General features: G+C 45.2%; 1 protein-coding gene across 2 annotated transcripts in view; it reads left to right on the forward strand.

Moving 5' to 3' along the window:
• Positions 1-14,150, forward strand: part of FAM114A1 (family with sequence similarity 114 member A1) — a 53,770-nt gene extending 39,620 nt beyond the window's left edge. For both annotated transcript variants that reach the window (XM_063459912.1, XM_063459913.1), the window contains exons 10-14: positions 8,799-8,957; positions 9,827-9,966; positions 12,052-12,124; positions 12,338-12,391; positions 13,436-14,150. In XM_063459912.1, coding sequence (XP_063315982.1) covers positions 8,799-8,957; positions 9,827-9,966; positions 12,052-12,124; positions 12,338-12,391; positions 13,436-13,531 — 522 coding nt within the window. In that variant the 3' untranslated portion in view covers positions 13,532-14,150. The remainder of the gene's footprint in view (positions 1-8,798; positions 8,958-9,826; positions 9,967-12,051; positions 12,125-12,337; positions 12,392-13,435) is intronic.
• The last annotated feature ends 9,743 nt before the right edge of the window (positions 14,151-23,893 follow it).

The raw sequence follows: 23,893 nt of genomic DNA on the forward strand, positions 1-23,893 counted from the left end.
TTTTGTGCAGGTCTCTTCATAGTCACCACTACTGGTCTCTGTGTAGTCAGCCGGTACGGCCCTGAAGTAGGTCAGGTGGCGCTGGATGGTCTCGCCTCCATTATGCTGGCAGGTCGCGCACATGGCTTGCGTGCGGTGGCCATTTTGAGGGGTGCTGCTTTGTAAGTATGCCATGGCGTGGTGAGGCTCTCAGACTTAATTTGGCGCATACTTGGGTGTCCTGAAGGGGGGGTGGGACGCCGGCCGGAGACCCGGGAGAGCGGCCGTCTCTTCCCGGCTCAAGCTCCCTCGTGCTTTGGGCCTCCGTCGGGTCGCTGTCGGTACCGGGTGTGATCGTAGGAGGTATCACTGCGTACCCGGCAGGGGATCAATTTGGTCACCGGAGTGTGTCGCTGGATGGGTTTGGCCCCCAGTTATCGCCGATTTTCGGCCCTGAAGCAGGAGCTCAGACAAGGCATGTCTGATCCCTTCGGCGGCCCGGCCTCCTTTTGTAGAGATGTTTAACCATTTGAATGCCAGCTATCTTTTTTCTTTTTTTTTTTGTAAATCTGTTTATTGAGAGATTCAAAAAGACAATATTATCAAGCGGTTAGGACGCGCAGGTCCAGCATTGCTGAGCATACTATATATGAGAACGGTTAAACATTATTAACGGCTGGTTAACAAAGGATCAGCGGCGTTCAATACAATATTATATATACAGTGATAAGGAGAGGAAAAATAAAAAGGGAGAAAGAAAAACAAACGTGGGCAGCCCCACGTAGTAGACTCTTTATACATTGAATCCCGGTGCGTTATGTGGTATTCAGGAATGGACGGTGTCCGGGAGGACCTACCCTTGTGTGCACTACTCAGTGTAGAATTCTACCCTACAGTGCGCTCGACTTTAGTATCCGTTTGGAGAGTAAGGTATCCAAGATTTGCGAGCTTGCAGTGATAATGCCAGATCGAAACCCTGGTTATAGTAAGGATAGCTGCGGGTACTGAGGTGAAGACCCCAGATCTCAATTTAACCTGGGAGTCGGGTCCTATGTCTAACAGTAGCTTCGTATTTGTCACCTCGACAAGCCCCATCATCCCAGCATTGGGTTAGGTCTATAGGTCATCACGCGTCAATGTATCTGAGATATGGGGGGGGGAACATAAGGGATTTCCCTCTCTCGAGCTTCGTCAGAGGTGTGCATTGTGGTGTGTGTTGTGGGTGCTATTGTTGTATGAAGAGAGGTTGTATCGTGAGTGCGTCACAACTGGGACCTACGTCTCGGTGGGTGTTATCTCGTCATAAGGCAGTTGGTTATCACATCTATTAGCCAGATGTGGAGCACCCCCCATAAGTGTTCGCTAACTTCTGGTAATTTCGTGTGTGTGTCTCAAGGCACCTCTTCGTGTTCAAGGAAATAAGTGTGTAGTCGTTATCTTACAGTAGGTGTCTAGGAGACTCCTCCGGGCCGACCCCGGAGCCCCGGCCACCGACAAGAGGGGTAGAGGAGGGGAGTGAAAGAGGATAGAGTGGATGAGATAGTCGGGGTGTTGTCTCTTCTGCCTAGCTCGGGACGACGCGCGCCCCCGTCGGGCTCCCCGGTATGCCCCCAGCGTCACAGCATCGTGAGATATACATATACCACGGCGACCAAGCCTCCGCATGCTTTGTCTCCCTACCGGTTAGGGCCGAGTAGGCTGCTTCGGCACCCTGTATCTCCTCTACTCTGCGAATCCATTCTGATTTGGAAGGTACATCAGATGTTTTCCAGTGGGCTGGAATGTTGGCTTTAGCGGCATTGAGCAGGTGCCGCAATATTGACTTCTTGTACGAGGCGACTGAGGACGTTGTGATGTGTAGTAAGGCGAGTTCTGCAGTCCAGTCTGGGATATCCCCCAGAATCAGTATGATTGTTTCCCTGATCATCTCCCAGTATGGGGTTATAGCCTTGCAGTCCCACCATATGTGCAGAACTGTTCCTCGCGTCTCTTGACACCTCCAGCATACAGAGGGTATGGAGGGGAATATGCGGTGCAGTAGAGCCGGTGTCCTATACCAATGGGAAATGAGTTTATAATTCACCTCTTGGTAATAAGAACTCATGGAGCTCTTATGTTGCCATAATAATGCTGTGTCCCACTGTTGTACCGTAAGAGCTTTTCCAAGTTGTTCCTCCCATTGTCTTTTGAATGTCTGAGGTGTTTCCGCGTGATTGGTCAGGAGTTGTTGATATAAGACGGAGATGGCGTGTTCCACCACGGTACCCCGGTCGCAGAGGCGTTCAAACCATGTGAGGGTTCTATGTAGTTTTTCTTTATGTGGTAATGTTTCATAAAAGTGCTGTAGTTGGAAGTAACGAAAGCAGATGAGAGGCGTTCGTGGTCTGTCGCCCAACAGCGAGGGCAAAGTCCTCAGCCCCCCGCCCTCCAGAGCTCTGTGTATCGGTATGTATGTCCCTGTGTCTTGGATAGGCCAAGCCAAGGGGGGAAGTCCCCCCCCTATGGCTTCATTATACGTGAGCGGGAGCATCGGGCTAGGGGATGGGGATATGTGGTCCAGCTGTCTCACAGATCTCCATCCCGTCAGGGTTTGGAGGACCAGTCCCTCCACTGGGGGGTGGGCCGGTGATCGTCCCGAGGTGCCCCATATTCGTTCTTCCAGGGTCGGACCAATAAGGCCTCTATCCAGTACCACCCAATGCTTGGCGGAGGACGTTACATGCCAGTCTAGGATGCGTTGCATGATCGTGGCCTGATGGTACTTTCTAAAGTCGGGCAATGCCAGGCCACCCTGGTTTCTAGGTCGGCAGATGATTTCGTGTCGGATCCGAGATCGACCGCCTCTCCAGACGAATTTGAGCACCGCCGTCTTCAGGGTAGAGAAGAAAACCGGCGGTAGAGCAAGAGGTATGGTCTGCATAAGGTACAGAACCCGCGGAAGAATGTTCATCTTAATGACCGCGACTCTGCCGTGCCACGTTATGTGCGGGTGCGCCCACCTGGTGAGGTCCGAGAGTACGGTCTTCAGTAAGGTTGCGAAGTTGTGTTGATAGATGTTATCCGGGTTCTCAGACACCCAAACCCCCAGGTACCTCATCTTGTCATGACACCAGTGGAATGCAAACTCCGTCTCCAAGGAACGGAATTCCTCCGCGGGGAGCGTGATGTTCAAGACCTCGCACTTCGAGACATTGAGTTTAAATCCGGATATCTGCCCGTATCTTTCGAGTTCTTGGAGGAGGCACGGCAACGTGATCCTGGGATTGCGGACAAAGAAGAGGAGATCATCCGCGTACGCTGCCACTTTGTGTTGTACCCCCTTCCAGTCATACCCCTGGATGTCCGGGTTACTACGAATCGCTTGTAATAAAGGTTCCAGGGAGAGAGCGAACAGTAAGGGCGAAAGCGGGCATCCCTGTCGGGTCCCGTTGTTGATCGCGAAGTCCCCAGTCGTGGCCCCATTAACCCGTACCGATGCTCGTGGCCTGCTGTATAGCGCGGATATCCAAGCTAGGAGTCTCTGCCCGCAGCCTTGTAATCGGAGGGTCTCCAGCATATATGCCCAGTTGACTCGGTCGAATGCCTTCTCGGCATCGGTCGATAACAGGAGCAACCGTGTCCCCAACCTCCTCGCGTGGTGCTGAATGGAGAAGAGTCTCAATGTGCTATCCCGGGCCTCCCTACCCGGGATGAAGCCCGTCTGGTCAGGGTGTATAAGGTCCGGAAGTAGATGTTTAAGACGGGTGGCTATAACCTTCGTGAACAGCTTGGCATCTACGTTTAACAAGGAGATCGGCCTATAGCTACCACATTGCAAGGGGTCTTTCCCCGGTTTCAGTAAGACCGTGATGGTGGCAGCCAAGGATTCCGCCCCTAGGGTTCCTCCCTCTCCAACTGCGTTGACCGCCTTAGAAAGCCGGGGCAACAGTATATCCGTAAAACACTTGTAGTAACCCGTGGGGAAACCGTCTGGTCCGGGGGCCTTACCCGTTTTGGACGCCTTAAGGGCCGCCGCTATTTCTTCCGTGGATATCGGGGCATCCAAAAGTGTAGCTGATTCCGGATCGATCACCTTGGCGATCGTTCCGGACAGATATTCTCGTGTCGCGTTGCGTACCCTCGAGTCTGTAGGGGTTCCAGTAGGGCCATAGAGGTTGTATAATCGTTCGTAGAATAGCCGAAACTCTTCCGCAATTCTCTGCGGGAATGGGGAGACTTCTCCGGAGGTCAGCTGGATCTTATGAATTTGTTGTCGGGGCTGGGGGCCCTTCAGCAGTCTCGCCAGATATTTGCCCCCCTTATTGGCGTGCGTGTAGTAGAAGCCCTTTGTGCGTTGAACCGAACTAAGATGCCTTTTAAGGATAAGGTCCTTCAATTTTCTCCTTTGTTCCATTAGTTCGCCATAAGTGGCGTTAAGTTGGGAGCGTTTATGTTGGCTTTCCAGAGTAGAGATGGCAGTATAGACTTCAACCATATCCTTCATATGGGCCTTACGCTTCTGGGACGCGATGCGTATGAGTGTGCCCCGGATTACACTCTTGTGAGCCTCCCAGATGGTGATCGGGGAAGACTCCGGGGTGTCGTTTTCTCGGAAGTATTGGTCCAGTTCCTGTTGGATTTGTATTTTAACGCCTGGGTCCAGCAATAAAGACGGATTGAGCCTCCAGGTCCAGGTCTTCGGTCTGTAGAGGGGTGAGTTCAGCTCTATCCCGACTGATCCATGGTCTGACCAGGTGGTTGTTCCTATGTCGGCCCCGCGGAGATGGGAGAGTCCTTCCCTCGCGATGAAGATGTAATCTATACGTGAGTATCGATTATGGAGTGCGGAATAGTAGGTGTAATCTTTTGTCGAGGGATTAAGGGCCCTCCAGCAGTCTACTAGCCGAAGGGAATCGAGTGACTGCCGGATTGTCCTAATGTTGCGTTGTGGTATACAGCTATGACCTGTGGAGGAGTCTAGAGTCGGGTCAAGTGGGGCGTTGAAGTCCCCTCCCACCACCAATATCCCATCTGTGAAGTCCTCCAGTTGGAGTAAAACATTGCGAATGAACGCTGCTTGCTTTTTGTTGGGGACATATATAGTCGCTATAGTGTAGATCTTATCCGCTATGACGCCTTTGAGGAAGAGATACCTCCCTTGAGAGTCCTGAACACGTTCCAGTTCTTTGAAATCCAGTTCCCTCGCAATCAATATAGCTACACCTGCTTTGTGAGCCATAGGGTGGTTGCAGAAGCAGTTGACAGGATAGTGTCTACTCCGTAATCCAGGTGCCGATCCCTCCTTAAAGTGCGTTTCCTGCAGCAGGGCGACTGAGATGTGATTCTTTTTCATTTCCCGCAGCAGGTGCGTGCGCCTTTCCGGAATGTTAAGTCCCCTGCAGTTCTGGGTGAGGAATCTCAGAGGTGCACTTTGAAATGCCATGATACGTCTCGGCAGGGTTTCCAAATGGAGGAGGGCCGGGCCGTATCCCCAAGACGCAGAGGGCTAAGGGCAATCGCGCACCCGAGGTATGGGCCGGCCGGCGGGCGGCAAGAAGAGAGCAGGGGGTGAGAGGGGGGGGAGGACGTGTGGAAGGGAGGGCGAGGGCGAGAAAGAGGGGGAAGAGTGGGAGATAGTAGATGTCGGTAGCCGGTGAACCGAAGCCGGCACGGGGGGGTCAGGCTAGCAGTGTCTTGTGTATGTATAGGGAGTCGTGTAACTGTACGTAGGTCACTTCCCCGATCCCCGTGAGCTATTCCAGGTAGAATCCCTTCAACAGGGTGAGGGGGGGAGACTCGCGCGGTAACCGGGTACAGCAGAGGGTATCTCCGGGACCAGCCCAGGAGTCCAAGTTCCTACCGTCCGGTTACCAACCAACTAGCGCGAGTGGAAATTATAGAGAACGTGGGTCAAGCCCCAGCCAAGTGAGGCGTCAGAGAGTCTACGGGTCAAGTACGAGGTCGTCCGCTCCACCGAGCCCCCTAGTTAGAGCTCTAAATAAACAATATCAACATATATACAGTACGCGCACAAATGGTGCGAGCAAGTAAGAACATCAAACATTATGGTCATATATACATCGTCCCCCAAGATAAAATGTGTGTGGCCCCTTGATACCCACATATCTACCTCTAGTGTCCGGGGGCCCTGCGCCCCAGGTGTCCCCGGGTGACCGCACGGTCAAGTGTGTCGGCAGGGGAGGGGGGGAATTTCTCGGGGTCACCATTACACTAAATAATTAGGGTGGAGTGTGGACACCGCATGCGCTGTTATGAGCCAGTAGGCCTACGATGTAGCTGTAAACCGTGCAGGTGTCCCACCAACCAGGAAGGTGTAAAGGGGGGGGGGACCACATCAAAGGACCTCGGTTGAGGGCAAGCGTAGTGTGCGCTGTTACGCGCTAGAGGGCCCGGGGTGTAGCGGTGGGTCATGCAATCTTTCAAATAGCCGGGGAGGAGGGGGGATGAGGGGGGGAGGGGGGCTGGGGATGTGGTGGTAAAGGGCTACGGGCTTCTATAACATTCCGTCCCAACATAGTTGAAAATGAATATGGGTACGGACCTTATGTAAGGTGCAGGCACAAATTCAACAAAACATTACATTGTATATTAAAGCTTGAAATGCAATTCCCGTTACCCCCCAACTCCCCCCCAAATCGAACCAAGAAGATACCAACATTCCCCTTGCTGTCCCTGGCAAGAAGTCCCCCACAGCAGCTGAACATTCAATTCCAAGTAGTCTGCGCTTGGAGGAAACTCATGAGGGATGTCCCCCACGGGACAGTAGGTGCGTATACATTGCAATACCCCCCCTTTCCCCCCACCCCAAGGCAGGGTAAACCCGTTCTAGCATGGAAAGAGTTGGTGGTTGGAGATATGCAAATGTCAGTGCCATAGCCCCCATGGGACCCTCGCTTGTATCAGAGATAGGAACAATATCCCCACCCAAACTGTATGTCCCTATTCCCCCCCTCCCAAAACCCTTATCTCTGTGCTTGGAGCCCAAAGTATATAGTACCTGAGTCGGAGTGTTAAGTCAAACCTGCTTCTTGTAGGCTCTGGTAGGCGAAATCAGGTAGTTGGCAGCGGCTTAAGGGATTACATCGTGGTCGTGCAGGAGGGGCATTTGAGATGTAGAGGGCGCAAACAAGGAGAGCCGTCTCGGGTCGGAACCAAGCAGTGCATGGGTCCTGGCAGGCCTCCGGTATCACTCCTCCGGAGATAACGGATCACCGCGGCTTCCCACATGTTGAGCAGGGGGCATTCTCCCACCCCGGTTTCTGGGTCCCCTTTGCGGTCTTGGTGGCGGGTTCAGTGGGCCCAGGATCCAGTCAGAGACCGGCGGAGAGGGTAGGCCTAGTTCTCCCATGAAGCGAGGTACCTCTTCTGGCCACCTTAACGATATCCACCGGTTTTGATGTCGGGCTTGCAGGGAGAAGGGGAATCCCCATTTATAAGGTATGTTACGGTCACGTAATATTGTAGTGACCGGGCGTAGGGCCCTCCGGGCTTCAAGAGTCATCGGGGAAAAGTCATTATAGAGGGAAACCTGAGTCCCCCGGAAGGGCCATGTCTGCCGTTCCCTGGCCTTCAGCATTATGGCGTTTTTCAGTGGGAACGAGTGTAGGCAGCAAATAAGATCACGTGGTCCCTCCTCGACCGAGCGGGGTCGCAGGGCTCTATGTGCCCTCTCAAACTCAATTTCTGTTGGGGGAGACGGTTGCAGGAGAGAGCTAAAGAGATCCGTGAGTGTGGCCACTGCATCTTCCGGTCCCTCAGTCTCTGGGACCCCACGGACCCGTATGTTGCACCTTCTCCCCCTATTGTCGACATCCTCCATCTGTCGGCGTAGGGAGAGTAACATCTCGCCCTGTCGCGCCACCGTGGTGTCAGTGGCCGTCACCCTGGTTGTGAGGGCCTCAGTCGCTTCCTCCATTACAGTGATGTGGCCTGCCTGCGCGGTGAGGTCGTTACGCATCTCCGCTATCTCGGATCGCAGGGTATCCTGAATTGCAGCGATTATGGTTTGGAGGTCAGCTTTAGTTACTGCAGCGTCTTTTAGGTCCCGCAGGGAAGCTTCAATGCGGCTCAAGGCTGGCATCTCCATGTCAGGGGCCGGTGTAGTAGGCGCCGCCATTTTGGGGCTAGGGGGGCCTCCGCTCGAGCCCTGTTGCGGCTGTAAGAAGCTGTCCAGCGGCCCCTGTTGCGAGCTTTTAGGGGTCTGGGGGTGTTCCGGGCGTTTTGTGCGCCCCATGAGGTCAGCTAATTTGAAAAATACGGTGCTTATTCGGCTTTTCGGGGTCCGGTGGAGCGGAGCACTTTCCTTATGCGGCCATCTTGGTCAGAGCCGGAACCACGCCCCCAGCTATCTTTTTTCTGGGCATTAAGTTACAGAACAGAGGACTTATCAGTCATTATTTGTGTTGCTTTTAGACTTTTTATTAAATTACGCAGTTTAAAAAGTTATTTAAATTCTGAATACAAACAGGGTTATTCACTAAAGTGAGAATTCCAATTCAATTTTAAATTTGTTAGAATAGCCGAACTATAAAAATTGCTTCCAATTTTTAGTATCGTTTTAAATTTATGTTAAATGGTCACGTTTGTAAATAAACTTGATTGTATAAAGGTTTATGAGTGTAACTAGTCAGTTTAACACTATATTTGTTGATTTCTTGGTCCTTAATTTTATTCCATGAAGTTACATTTTTTTTCCATTTGCATTGAAAAAACCAATTCACTTAGAAATTAGAAGCATGCCTGTGTTTGTTGTGTTTTGGTTTTATTTGTAACATGGTTTTACATTGGCAGTTTCAATAAAATATTTATTTTTATTTTAGGCTAGAAAGAAAGCTCGGGACTGGTTGTCCTCAGTAACGTCTCATTCAGAGCTGTCTCAAAATCACGACTCACTTGTTGAAGAAACTACCGAAACAGAAGAGCAGAAAAATATCAGTGAAGATGATAACCCAGATGTTAAGAAAGGCTTGCATGTGGAGGTAATCTAAAATCTTCAGACAATGTAGTAGATATGCTGAAGTTAAACGGTTACTCTAATCACCATGGCCACTTTAGTTTTTTGAAGTGGTAATGGTGCCTGGCTTCTGTATGTGCAGCATTTCGGTGGGAAACTGAGTACACACTGCGTTTTATCCCTTTTCTGCCGGAAGTGTTACAACAACTCTGGCTGCGTGTTTAGGGTGTCAGTCTGGGCATTCATTGGCTGAGAGTGATGATCAGCTGACGTTCTCAGCCAATGAATGAGTACCAGGATCGGAAACCAGCTTCTGCAAGCAGGGACTTTGAAATAAGACATCTCCAATGATAGAGGAATATTATAACAGGACGAACTCTGAAATAATGCATTCATGTAAAACAACTAATTGGCTAAATTTCCCATTGTGGTTTTTTTTGGGTTTTTTTTTTTGCCTTTTTTGTTTGTTTCGTGGTTTTTGAAAAATCCAGTAGGATCATATTTAGCAATAAATACTGTTTGTACATAAACATTGTTTTTTCTTTTTTTTCTTTTTCTTTCTTTATAATGGTTAAACCTTCTAGATTTTATTAGTACGATGTTTTATTGGGTTGTATATTTTCCTAGTGAATCAACATAATGTTTAATGGTTTTATTCTCTCAAGGTACAAGCCTTATCTTGCTGCCTTTTAAACAATGCACACATTGGTCCTTGTGCGCTCTCCTCTAGACATTGAGCAGTATTGAATTAACAGTGGTATTCCAAGTCTTTGTGTTTCTTTTCGAGAAGGACATCTGATGATTCTAATAGTGGATTAGTGTGTCTAGTAGTATGTAGAAGGATGTAATTATACTTTAGAATGAGAGTAATGTCCTGTCTATCCTGTCTTTAAGGAGGTATATATGCAGTCTATTGAAAGCCTGGCGGAGATTACAGCTCGCTGCATTGAGCAATTACACAAAGTGGCTGAATTAATTCTCCACGGCCAAGATGTAGAGAAACCAGCAAAAGACCAAGTGGTGGTTTTAACCAAGTAAGTATGCATTTTATTTCCATTTAAAATGTTACTCTGATAGCTGTAAGCCTCGGCACTTGGGTAACCATTCAGTAAAGTTGAATGCATTTTCAGACAATCACTAGAGGTTTTTAAATGTTTTAAAAACATAAAATAAAGGAAAGAGGGAAAAGAAAGGTGAAGTTAAGTGATGTATTGGAAGTGGAAAGTGTTGGAGGGATGTTTGAGGGAGACACCCAGAGTTTCCATGTGCTGGCTTTCTTGCAGCCGTATTGCCTTAGAAGTGCTTCTATTATTTACAACGTAATACGATCATATCATGCACTTTGTGCCTAGCATCCAGAAATATTATGTCATGGCTTTAATAACTAGAATTATAAATCTTCCAGTAATAGTAATGTCCTGTGTCTTGGGCAAGCTGTGGGTTGATATATGTATGATTCAGGACTAATTTGGACATTTTCTAGAGAATTCTGAACTAATTTTTCCACTCATCTCTTCTGAGGGCATTTCTGGGTAATTTCACATTGATTTAAAATAGGCTCTAGCTATGAGTTTAGGTCAATTCAGAAGTTGGTGAATTGTAGTAAATTGCACATTTCAGGCTAAGATAGCCGAGCTGTGATTATATTGGAGTTGGTGTTTTTTCCCCCCAAATCTGCTATTTTAGACTACATTTCACATTTTTGTTTGTTACATTTTGGAGTTTACTGGAACCTCAGTTTAAAGAGTGAATCTGAAGCAAATTTGCTTCACAACTTCCTCAAATTCTTCAGATGTGCTTTTCCACCTCCCCCAAATGTTGAGGGGTGGGGGGGTGAGGGGGGAGGAGGTGATAAACAGTGCCTCAATTGAAGTGCCAGGCAAATAAATGATTCTGCAAGACTTGCCGTAGTTTCAGCTCTGCTTAGATAATCAGATGACGGGTTGTCATGGTGAAAGGATGCCTCGAGCAGCCTCAGATTAATGTGGTTACATTTTCTTTTATTTCTAGAATTCTATAAAACATTTGTGGGAGAATATTTCTAAAGAGACAAACCTGTCTATCATTTCAGTACTAGTTAGCCCATGTGAGTGCAAATAGTCTAATCTGCAAATTGTGTAGGTTTCTCAATATTATCAGTAGTGAGCTTAAACCTGTTTAAGACCTGAGTGGGAACTGCCCAAGGACAAGCTACTCAGTATGTGTTTCTTACGCCCGAATTCTTTTTACTGGAATAAATTGTAAGGTAATAAAAACTAAAAACGTTATCCAATCATTTTTTAAGGAGAAATAAAAAAAATCTACAATAGGATACAAGAGACAAGTAGCACATGCTTTAAAATATATTAAGTCTGTTAGTGAGTCTATAACTCAGACAGTGCGAGATTACACACAGTTAAACAGTTTGCGAAGGTGAAACCTTTTTTATTACCGCAATCTGTTGGGATCTGTCCTCAAATAATAAAAATGAATGCACCTCTCTTTCAATTAAACATTTCACTCGTTTAATGGATCAATAATGCTTTATTGTAAATGGCTTTTAAATGAACTGACACATAGAGACCGCTTTAAGTGTTATTTGCCATTACCTGCCCGTCACGATTTTTACTGCAACGTATTGAAACACTGTCTGGAGAGACTGTAGATAAACCTCTCCGCTAAATAACTAAACCATTCAGTGCAAGTCAAATGCATATTCTAATGGGCTGCCTGGTGCATTATCCCAATCAGAGTACAGCTGGAATTCAAATAATGGTCGGCTATTACAAAATGCTCAGAGTATTTTAAAGTAATGGTAGCGTGTGTGTGTGTGTGTACTTTTATTACATTTTAACTTGAGTATTACAGTTTCTTGTTATATGGAACTGAAAATGGGTAATATTCATTATTCGCAGCCAAAGTGGAATGTTTTTTGTATTTAACCCCTTAAGGACACATGACGTGTGTGACACGTCATGATTCCCTTTTATTCCAGAAGTTTGGTCCTTAAGGGGTTAAGAAAATAACAAGGTTAGTATAAAAAGCAATACCTTACAGAAATAATATTAAGTATTTTAGAAACAAACTTATCTTTGCAAAATGTTTTTTTTTTTTTTTTTTTCCTTCTTCTTCTTCTGCAGGTTAACCAGTGCGATGTGTAAGGAGGTATCCTCATTATCAAATAATTTTTCCAATTCTCTAACCTCAGCTGGAGTAAGTATAGCTAACACCTTGAATGGTCTGGTTTCGCTCTTGCCTTGAGAAAATATTTGACCATGTATCAGTCTGTAGAACTAACGCTGGATAATAATTAATAGAAATATATAAATTTATATAAAACCTAATCCATTATTTTAATAGAATATATACAACTTTGGACATCTGTTCTAGCTTTTTTTTTAAATGTATTATTTTATTATTTTAAAGAGCAAGACAAAGGCAGAAATCCTGAATCCAATGATCAACAGTATCAACCTGGAGGTAATATTGCAAATTTTTATGTTATCCACATTCTGCATAAACCAATGGGTGGTATTTGCAAACATCAAGTAAGAAACCCGTTTTCCCCACAAAGATGATCATTTGTGGGGGGAGGGTGGAAGGGGATTTTTTTCCTAGTATTATTATTATTACCTTGCAATTTATTTATATTCAGACATTTTCTCCCACAGATGTTTTATGTATTCTATACGTAATTTAAAAAATGTAGGCAAAATAGCCTAGTTCTAAAATCATGGAAAAGCTACACAAATGCCAGAAAAGCTCTTTCTGTGCAAAAAAATGAGTGACCTTTTCTAACCAGGAGTAAAGGGATTTATTCACTAAGTGGTGAATAAATAGTGAGATTAGGCAACTTGCGCAATAGTGGAGTTTGTTATTACAAATGTCTATTTATTACAACTCACTCTTTACAGAATAAAACCCACATTTTCTGGTTTTCTGCTTTTTTTTTTTTTTCATGCGTAATAGTATTCTTATATCTGAGTGTACATATGTGCACAAGTGATGTGACTGTTGTTGAATGTGCAGAAATGTGATTGCACGTCGTTTGGGGAAAATGTAATCGGGAATGTTTTAGCTGCATTTTATTTTATTCTTTTGTTTGTTTCTGCTGAAGCTAATTATTATTTGATACGATGCAACCCGTTTCCTTGTTTGTTTGTAGTAGATAAACTTCTCTTTTTTTTTTTTCGTGTTCATGTGTTTCACCGGATTTGTTACATTGTGACTCCCTGGTGAATCTTTTAATTCTGCAAGATAAATCTAGATCGATAGTAGGCAACCTTCGGCACCCCAGATGTTGCGGACTACATCTCCCCTGATGCTTTGCCAGCATAAGGGCTGAACGAGAATTATGGGAGATGTAGTCCACATCACCTGGAGTAGCGAAGGTTGCCTACCCTTAATCTAGATCAGTACAAACTCCCATGCCTGATGTTTTCCATTGGATGGCATGTGGTTGCCATCACAGTGACGATAAAATAAATGTTCAGTAAAATAATCTACATTTTTTTTTCCCTACAGGGATGCAACAGCACCACCTACATCCAGGATGCGTTCAGACTGCTACTCCCAGTAATGCAATATTCTTATATCCAGGCCACTTCTTCAAAAGCATAGGACTTGCTCTGAACAGGCACACATGTGCTATATCCCACAATATAGCATCATCTTCCACAGGGAAATGGAAGAGTCACTACTTGGCCTGCCTGCTGCTTTATAGGAGCTTTATATTGGTTATATGCAGTTTTGCACATTGTTGAAATTGATTTAAGATATATTTTTGGATAGTCTTTTTGATTATTTGTAGACCAGGTGATATCACTAATCGTTTTGTAAGTGTTATTTCCCTGAAAATGAAGTCAGAGAAGTATTATGGATAAGTATTATAAATTAAAACCCGCTTTACTCTGTCTCTTCTCCTGCCGTTGCTCATCGTGGAGCAGACTTCAAGAAAGCCCACTATTGTAATCCAGTTAGAAACTAATTTAATTAATTCCATGGATGAACGATTACACATCAGGACAAACCTTTTCATAAATGTAAAATGCGTTTTATTAAGATTAATTAAAAGAATAGCTAAATAATTAATCACGTTTTTTTTTTGTAGTTATTCATAATGTAAAATAAACTATTAGCCAAGGTTAAATGTTATCTGTATCTCGGTTAAAGGTGGACAAGCCAAGCCTTGATTGATCCAGTCTCAGACCAATAGTTTGGCCGAATTCGGACCTGATGTAATTTTATTGATTTTTTTTTCAGCATAGGCAAATACATACATGTAGAATAACCTAGATCTGAACAATTGCATGGTGAAGCATAGTGATATGTCACAAAGTTACGTAAGCTAGTATCACGGAGCGTAGACTAAATATATGTAATGTGGAGTAGCTAGTTATGGTATGGTTCAGATTCTTGTGCTAGAGAGTAGTAGCCGAAAATTATCAAAAACAGGTTAGACACGACTAACGCATATACTAATTTCAGTGATCCATAACAGTCGTCTACAATTGGTTATGTCAAAACAAGCCGTACATATCATAGTTAACTTTCTAAAGGGTAGTCACATAAATGAAGCAGGTATATATCAAAAGTAATGGCTAAAATGATAAAACAGCTTAAGTGAGCGTAATTCTACTTCTCCAGTTTCTGCATGTGATGCAGCGGAAAGGTAGTACTAACCAATCGCTCGAGACCCAGCCTAGTTGTATAGCAGTGTCGGGATGGCAAGAGAAGGCATTATATAGGTATATGATGGTCCTACAACAACTCAGGCCCTGGGATTGCCTCGCCTCAGGAAGTGTGACCTGTGGATCTGTACATGTAAAATAAAAAAAAATAAAAAAAAAAAATTGAAAGTAAAGTTAAGTTCAGGACTCTCGGTGGAGTCAAGAATAGGGTGTAGGGAGTACGTGAAGGCCCTTGTGTGAGCTCTGGAGTGAGTTGTCTCCATGCTCCCTTGGGTCTGTTCCAGTGCACGTGTCTCCAGGCGTTCAGTCTCGCCAAAGTAAAAAAGGGGGCTAGGGTAGTTAAAACAAGTGTTAAAATGGTATATACAGTGGTCTTTTCTTCATGCCTGTGTCCTGTTCATGCTCAGCAGGGGGAGCAACAGGTGGGGCGCACTCAGGCAGGGTGCCATTCTCACCCACCTCCACGGGCTACTCCAGGGCCACCAGCCACTCGTCCGCGGCCCTCTAGGCTGCGCCAGGCTTCCAACCGAGGGTCCCCTGGCCCAGCGGGCACTCGGGAGCTTCCCAGTCCACAGGACCCCCCCACTGAAGTCCATGCACCGGTCGTCCCCAGCACCCCCACTGTGCCCAGGGTCCCCAGCTGGGTAAGATGTGAGTTTCGAGTGTCTCTCCCATCTCCGGCCGCTCAGGGCCGGCGTCGGCGGTCCTCACGGCTACCGGTCTGCCAGAGGCCTTCACTTTCCGGCACCCCACTTTACGGCTTTGGGGACAAGTTCCTCCAGGTCCCCCTCAAAACCTGGATGCGACGGCTCCACAATCCCAGCCCGGCACAGACCCGGAGCCCAGACTTCATGGCAGTCTAGCACCTGGGTGTCGCGGTTGTTGCATGGCGGGCCCTGCTGCCCGTGCGCAGTGCCTCAGAGTGCTGGTATAATACGGATCGTTTCTTGCTGAATGGGGCTGACAGGCTCAAGATGGATATAGGGCCAGCAACGAGGGCAATGTGTGTCGGTCATAGTGAGCGTATTAAACTGGTGGCCGGGATAACCCCCACCGGCCGGGGGGGGGGGAGCGGGGCCGGGGTTCGTGCCATCTCAGGGTTGTTGCGGCTTCGCATCTATGTTACTGCTCAGCAGTCAGGGTGGTTCCGTTGGGGCATAGAGACCCCTTCTAAGCTCTCCAGTCGGGTCAGGTCTACCATTGTTGGCATGGGATGTAGGCCCGGGGTGCTCATGTAGCCCTTACCCGAGTTAGATCAGTAACGGGCGGGTGTCGGTGGAGAGCAGGGGTATTCCTCTGCGTGCTTCTGTCGAGCAAATCAGTAAGAGCGGGTGGAAATTGCCTGATTTTCGTGTCTCGGGGCAGGAGCTTTCAGAAATGGCTGCCGCTGAGTTCCAGGGTCTGGCCTGCCCCCTGATGTAATTTTCACTAATTACTCATTATTTTGTTTGTTCAAATGGTGGACCTCAAACTTTATGCACATACAGTGTCAGCCATGATCTAAGAGGCTCATCTTATCTCCGAACTTGGCTCAGACTTGAAATGTGTATTTTCCCAGGTCTTCTTGACTTTTTTTTTTTTTTTTTTTTTTATTATTCTTTATTTTTGCTGTGCAGAGATGTACAAACAGTTATGTCATGCCACAACAGCAGTTGACACAAAACTCTTAAGACATAGCTTGACATAGGAGGTGGTATGCAGCTAGGACTTGCACAATTTTTTTTGAGATTGTAATGCAAAACGAAGAGAAAAACAGTATTATGTAGCACTTTTTGAACAGTATACGTTTACGCTCGCTGCACATGCTAATCATTAAGCTTATAGGCTCTTTATACATTCTAATCCTTATACGTCTATGCTCGTTGCTCATGTTTAACACTTTGTTTAATCAGGTGCATATTCTAAACATTATACAGTTTATGAGTAAACGGTACATTTTTTAGGTTTTGTTAGAGAAGGTAAAGACAGTGAGTAAGCATGACATGCGAGGTGAAATTCTCAGAAATTTGAGTGTGCAGTGCAACTATAAGTTAGAAATACGTTTAATTCAGTAGCTGAGGATGAGTGTTCATGGCGAGTGTAATCGTTTTAGTTTCTCAATGTTGGTTTGGTTATGCTCATCTATGGTGATCTATGCTTGAGAGGGACATGCATGCTATACAGTGACTTCTGGTCAAAATAATCATACATTTATCCTGTATAAGATTACATGTCTTTCTGAGTATGAGTATATGAATGAGTGGAAGCATGCCTATATATATGCTAAACAATATATCACACTGGAAAGATTAAGATATAAACACGTTGGTAAAAAATTATAGGCTACGAGTAGTAGCATAGCAGAGGTATATCACCCTGGCTGGTCTAGAGTACTTGGGTTGATTTATGCTCCAGGGGCCTTTGGTTTGGTGGGCCAGAGGTCTTGTTTGTGGTCGCGGGTCTGTGCTTAACCGATGCCCGATCTACTGTGTCGATGTGGCCAGGAGGGGGTGTCCGTCGGTGTTCGGGTAGTGCTGTTAGTCTCCCCAGCTAGCAAAGTGTGCTTCCTCTGGACGTCCGGCGGTGAGTGTCCATTAGGGGGGATGCTTGGAGGCTCATTGATGCATCTGTGTGTCAGGGGGGCCTGTGGGAACCTCTTCTGGGCCGCTGTGCTGCTTGATGCGTGCAGGGTGGGTATGCGGTCAGCCCCGTCGCGGGAGTACCTTATCCTGTTGCCGGGACGGCAGTCGCTGGTATGGGTGAGTAGTGTTTGGTCTATGCCGGTGCCGCAACCATTATGGATCCGGCTAGGCCTCCGCCGTTGCTTGTCCGTGATACCACTCGTGAGGAGGGCGGGTGGGTGATTGCTTGCGGGGCTGCGGTGCTTGGTATAATGGGCCTGAGTTCTTTCTGCCCCCTAGGCTCGATTATGTAGGCCTTGTTTGTTGTTCTGTTCTCCATGATGGAGCAGTCACCCCCGCCGGTCCTGGCGCACATGGCATCCGCCATCTTGGGTGGTGCGGTCAGGCGCTTGAGCGGGATGGCCCCGTCTTTGGGCCCTGGATGCATAGCCTTTGGGTGAGGACCGGGATCACCCCCACCGGTCCATGGGGGGGGGACAGGGCCGAGTCCGCCCAGGTCTCCGCTTCCATTTCGGCACCATGAGGCAGGATAGAGGGGCAGCGGCCGTCCGTCCCTCTCACCGCCAGCATAGGCCCCCACTCGATCGTCGAGGGCCTCGCTTCCAGGGGACTGTAGCTCCAGTAGCCAGCCTCTCCCTGGATCCGGTGTCTCTGTGGTACTGATTACCCGTGCTGACGGTTTATTAGGTCGTTTGCCATGTTTCGGGTGTATAATTGTGGATGTGTAGCGGGAGCTAAACTCGCGTGCGACCGTCCAGCTCGGCGGCTCGGCCCCGCCCCCCGGTCTTCTTGACTTTGAGTCACTCTTAAGTACATGGTTCAGGTAGCTTGCAACAGATAATGTTATTGACATGTGACCGCTTTGTAGGGTCTATTTATTGGCTGAAATCACCAGCTTTGGCACAGTGCAGGAGCGTCTATCTGCAGAGGAGGTATTGGCAGAACCCATGTATGTTGACAAACCATTCTTAAATGATTTGACTACTTACTCTGAGAGGTTGCTAGGTCATTCCTGGAACCATAACCACAAGCGAGACAAAATGACAAGAGCTGGAGCCACTATAGAAGCAGTCCAGCAGAGGGCAGTGTGAGACTTGTTAATACTGACCAACAATGCAATTCAGTGCTTGTAATCTAGATGTCTACATGAGCACAATCCAAAATTACCATACCTCATTACCTTTCTTCTGCTGGAAATGGTGCCAAAGTCCGACATTTATAATTTGAAAACATGATCTAAACATTAATCATATCTCGAGCTCAGCCAATATCATACGGTTAATGACAAACCAAACTGACTTTTTAGAGGGGCTTTACATTAAAACAACAGTTTTGATGATACAGGTGTCTCACTGATATTTTATGTTTAATATGGACATTATAGTGTGTGGTTTATTTTATTATTATTATTATTTTATTTTTTTTAAGGTGCCTAAATTAACAATGTGCCCGTGTATATTGGTAATATTATCAATGTCAATATGTTGTAGTTACAGTGCTTATTTGTCCTTTAACTGGTGTTGAGGAATCATAAGTAGGAATCACAAGTCCACGTCATCAAATCAAGCCGTGTTTCAAAGTATCAGAGTGTTAGGATTGTCATAGTTTTATTATTTGTTATAACGTCAGAGCTTCGTTATTGGCTTGTAGGCAGCCGTTAATGTGTTTATAAGTATGGAGCGTTAGATTGTAATTTCCTTTAACCCCCTTAAGGACCAAACTTCTGGAATAAAAGGGAATCATGACATGTCACACATGTCATGTGTCCTTAAGGGGTTAACCCCTTAAAGGGACACTCCAGGCACCCAGACCACTTCTGCTCATTGGAGTGGTCTGGGTGCCAACTCCCACTACCCTTAACCCTGCAAGTGTAATTATTGCAGTTTTTTTTAAACTGCAATAATTACCTTGCAGGGTTAAGTCCTCCCCTAGTGGCTGTCTATTAGACAGCCACTAGAGGGAACTTCCTGCTCTTTAGCACAGGTTTTCTGTGCTAGAGCGTCGCTGGACGTCCTCACGCTGTGTGAGGACCTCCAGCGTCGCTCTATTCCCCATAGGGAAGCATTGAAATTCATTTTCAATGCTTTCCTATGGGGTGCGCTAATGCGCATGCGCGGCATTGCCGCGCATGCGCATTAGGTCTCCTCGGCCGGCGGGCGGGATCAGTCTCGCCCACCGGCCGACGTAAGCAGAAGGAGGAGCGGCGGGGGAGGAGGAAGCAGCGACGTGGGACATGCCTCTGGTAAGTCACTGAAGGGGTTTTCACCCCTTCAGCAATTGGGGATTGGGGGGTGGGGGGAGAGGGACCCTCCAGTGCCAGGAAAATTGATCGTTTTCCTGGCACTGGAGTTTCCCTTTAAGGACAGATGACGGATATATTCCGTCATGATTCCCTTTTATTCCAGAAGTTGTGTCCTTAAGGGGTTAATAGCTAGTAACTAAAGAATGAAAAATAGATTCAACATGAGTGTTTTCTAAAGGTATTTTAGTCTCTGTCTGAGTTTTACTGCAAGTAAATGAATCCATGATTTCTGAGCACACAGTAACTGTGAATAATGTAGAATAGGGGTAGTCAACCTTCTGCGCTACGGATGTTGTGGACTACATCTATCCTGTTGCTTTGCCAGCATTATGACTATATGAGAATTATGGGAGATATAGTCCACAACATCTGGAGTTCAGAAGGCTGCTGACCCCTGATGTGTATTCCCCAGTACTGCCTGGGGGGGGGGGGGGGGGAGGGGGGGAGAGAGGGGGAGGAGGGGAGGAGAGAGAAGGATTCCTATTATCACATCATTATCCTCACTCTCGCAAAACGTTATTATATCTCTTGAACATGGGGAAGCATTTACTATTAAAACCAAAAAGGTTACACAATTAAGTTAACATTAAATTTTTGTGTGTAATTTAAGTATATTTTACTGACTGCAAGATATGCAGTGAAGCACCAAATCTAAAACACAGTACTCGGATCTCTTAAAATAGTTGCTGTATATATTCTACTTATTAGTCTAAATACAAATCTATTTTTTCCCCAGTAAATATCTTGAACACCTCCCCCCCCCCCCTTTTCCATAATGAGCAATGGTCTGAGTGTAATTCAGAAGACAAAATTACTAGAACTGTATTTACAATTAATTACATACAGATTTCCCTATTTTGTAGCAGCTGAACATTGATGAATTGGCTTTTAAAATGTTTCCATGTATATTTAATTTACTTCTTACAACTACAGTGTTTATCAATACATATTTTTAGTTTCACCATTCTAACTAAGCATAGAGCCATAGAACTGATATTCATTTAAGGTACTACAAGGATACAAGAGATTCATCCAGATAAGACGTGCCCAAACTTGATGATTAATTCGACTTTATTACACAAAATACATGATAATACAGAATCTAACCCAGAAGTCAGTGTCCCCTGAAAAAGAGTCTCAGATGTGGGTGGAGTTATTGCAAAATTACTGCTAAGCTCTACCCCTGAGTCACACAGCACCCCTGCAAAATAGTGCTCTAGTCAAGTGCCTGTATATATCACTACACCAGTCTATAATTATAAATCCTATTGCTTATCAAAATGTTGTCTCATGTTTCCACATTGCTGTAAATAGCCAAAATAGTTTAGGAATGTATACTGATTATGTCATGTTATTAAATGGCTTGCACCAATGCATCCTACGGAATCATATCATGACGGTGTTTAATACGATTTCATTCAGGAAACTTGCTTTAAAAATCGGATAACATGGACTTCTTTTCTGGAAGTGTTTATGTACTGTGTTAATAGTTTGTCAGAGTTGGGAGGGCGTGTAACATTTCTTTTATAAAATATTTTAATATGTACCATAAATATGGTGCTGTAATTTGGCTTATACATTTTCATTGGAAACATTAAAAGGTATATTTCAATTTCAAAGCTGGTATCGTTCCTTAACCTGTCATACCCAATATTCATCTGTAATACCCAATACTCATCTGGAATACCCAATATTCATCTGGAATACCCAATACTCATCTGGAATACCCAATATTCATCTGGAATACCCAATATTCATCTTGGCCGAAGACTGGCTGAGTTGCGGTAGGATGAAATTATACAATTCTATACATTTGGCTGCCTTTCTGTTAGTATAGTGTGTAGATAACAAGTAATGCTTTTTAAAGCATTAATGATTGTTATTTAATGGGAGTAGTATGACATGCATGGTGTATGGGCAACATTTATGTAAGTATTCAAGGGAGTTGCAAGTTGACCATGGGTTGGACAATTTCTACTATTCTATTATTTCGGCCTAAATGTGTTAACGCTTTGTCATTTTTTTTTCTGTACAACACTTTTTTTTTTTCTTTTTTTTTAAACAAAACCTCCATGTGTTTATAAACATTTATAAAGCATCTTCCACTAAACACTATAGTCACCAGATATGGCCCTCGGATCAGCCTCAATTTTTGCTAAACACTATATTACATATTACATATTACAGTAGTATGCACAGCTCTGTTAAAACTTTTGCAATTGAGCTTCATTAAATATATATATATATAAATTTTTTTTTTACATTCTAATTTTCCAAATTAACCACCACTAAAGCAGTAAAGGTAAATGCTCAGGTCCCCCATCTTCTGATGAAATCCGGAAAATGTCCACACTTCTTCATTCATCCTTCCCTCATTTCAATCCCCACTTAGATATGTTTATTTTTTTATTGCTCAGTCCCATATAAATCAGTTCCTCCTCCAGTTCAATTCCTCTCTGCACTGAGTCTTCACTCCCTCAATCCTGATTTTCCTTGGCCTTCTACCTTTTATACAAGAAGAAAACAAAACGCTGAATGGACAAAACATTTCCATACAGAAGACGCTTCAATCCATAGATAGGGCTCAAAATACCTTTGTTCCTGTGAAAAGGACCGACGGCTAGGAAATACACCGGGGAGCAATAGGTCTTTACCACTGACGCCTACTGGCACTTTATCAGAGACTTATAAACCAGCCCTAACCTAAGTCATTGGGCTGTACCTATTCACCCCCTGCCATCTTCATTTCACTTCTCTTGTCCCTCTAGAAGTGGTCATGGTTCCTGGAGTCTATCTGTGCAGCGTTTTGTTGTGAAGTGCACACACCAAGTTTAACCCCTTTGCTGCTGGAGCTGTAATTCCACCTCCGGTAGCGTCATGATGGGTCATCCAGTAGTTCTGGACTGGCTAATGTTAATTCTGTACAAATTTAGATATCAGACACTCTTTAATTGGCTGAAACCGGTCAGCTGATGCTCTCAGCCAAATAACGAGCAGAAGGATCAACATCTGGCTTCAACAACTCTGCATAAGCTAGGTGTCGCAAACCCTGCTTCACAACCAGGCACTCGGTAGGACCAAGTAAGAGGGCAAAACAGTAGTAAAAAGGATTGCCCCGTTACCGAGAAACAGTGCCTTGTTACTCCTACTAATATATCACTTGAGTAGGCTGTAGTGGTTATAATGGTTGGAGTAACACTTTAATCGCAGAATCACCATGTCACTGGAGTCCTCGTACATGTTCCCTTAATTATACTTTGTATCGTCCGTTTCCCTGCATTCGAATGGAATTGTCACCTTCTGTTCGGTTACCGAACTGATTCTGTGAGGTCCCCTTGTTCGCAAATCATGTTTAGGCTTGATTAAAGATTGTGCTTGTCCCATTCTAAATATGATAAAAATTAGGCTTGAGTATTAATCTGTGGATAGGCATTAATGTCTCTTTTGGATAGGATATTGGAACACAAGGCTTGTTCATATCAAAGGACTCTTTATCTAAGAGGGAATCCAGACATATGGCAAATGAGAGCGTTAGTTTATACCTAAACCAGACTTCCAGGCCACTTATGTGTGACTTCTCCGACCTTACAGAGTAGCTGTAAGTGGGGTCCCAGCTTCAAAGAGGCATTTAGGTTGCAAGATCTGACCTCCCATACAGTCAAATTAACCCTTTTTGAAACTGACAATACCACCTCTACCAGGCAGCCAGTTCATATATGCACAAACATAACTTTAGTTTTACTAAACTGATCTGAGCGCTTTTCGGATATGTTGTGCACTCAGATCGGGGCTATTCCGGAATATATTTCTGTGGGGTTCTGATGCTGTTGTCATGTATTTTTGTGATATGTAAAAATTGTATGTACGTTTTCCTATTTGAGAGATAATTGGATTAGCTCAATTATCTCTCAAACACAATGGCTTGTGGGAAGGAAACCCCTGTGATTTTGTATTAGAAACCCCATGCTAGGGGCACTGCATAAGAGAGAGATGCCGAGTGTGGCCTAATAAAGTTCAGATTGCTGCTTTTACCCAATAGGACTGGTTGCTTCCAATATAGTGGGGACACTCCGCACAAAGGGAATACTTTCACTATATTCCGCACATCTGAAATTAGGACTAGTGGAATATAGAAGGAATAACGGCAATAGGCTCACGAAGCTGTTACGCACCATATTTGACATCTTTACATTACTAACAGTGCTAGAGTATTTTCATGTATTATCCCCTTTAACCCCGTAAGGACCAAACTTCTGGAATAAAAGGGAATCATGACATGTCACATGTCATGTGTCTTTAAGGGGTTAATGACTCCACGTTTAGGATAATAATAATAATTACCGTAAGTTCTAATCCTATATAAAGTAAA

This window comes from Pelobates fuscus, chromosome 6, assembly GCF_036172605.1.
Source record: "Pelobates fuscus isolate aPelFus1 chromosome 6, aPelFus1.pri, whole genome shotgun sequence".
NCBI lineage: Eukaryota > Metazoa > Chordata > Amphibia > Anura > Pelobatidae > Pelobates > Pelobates fuscus.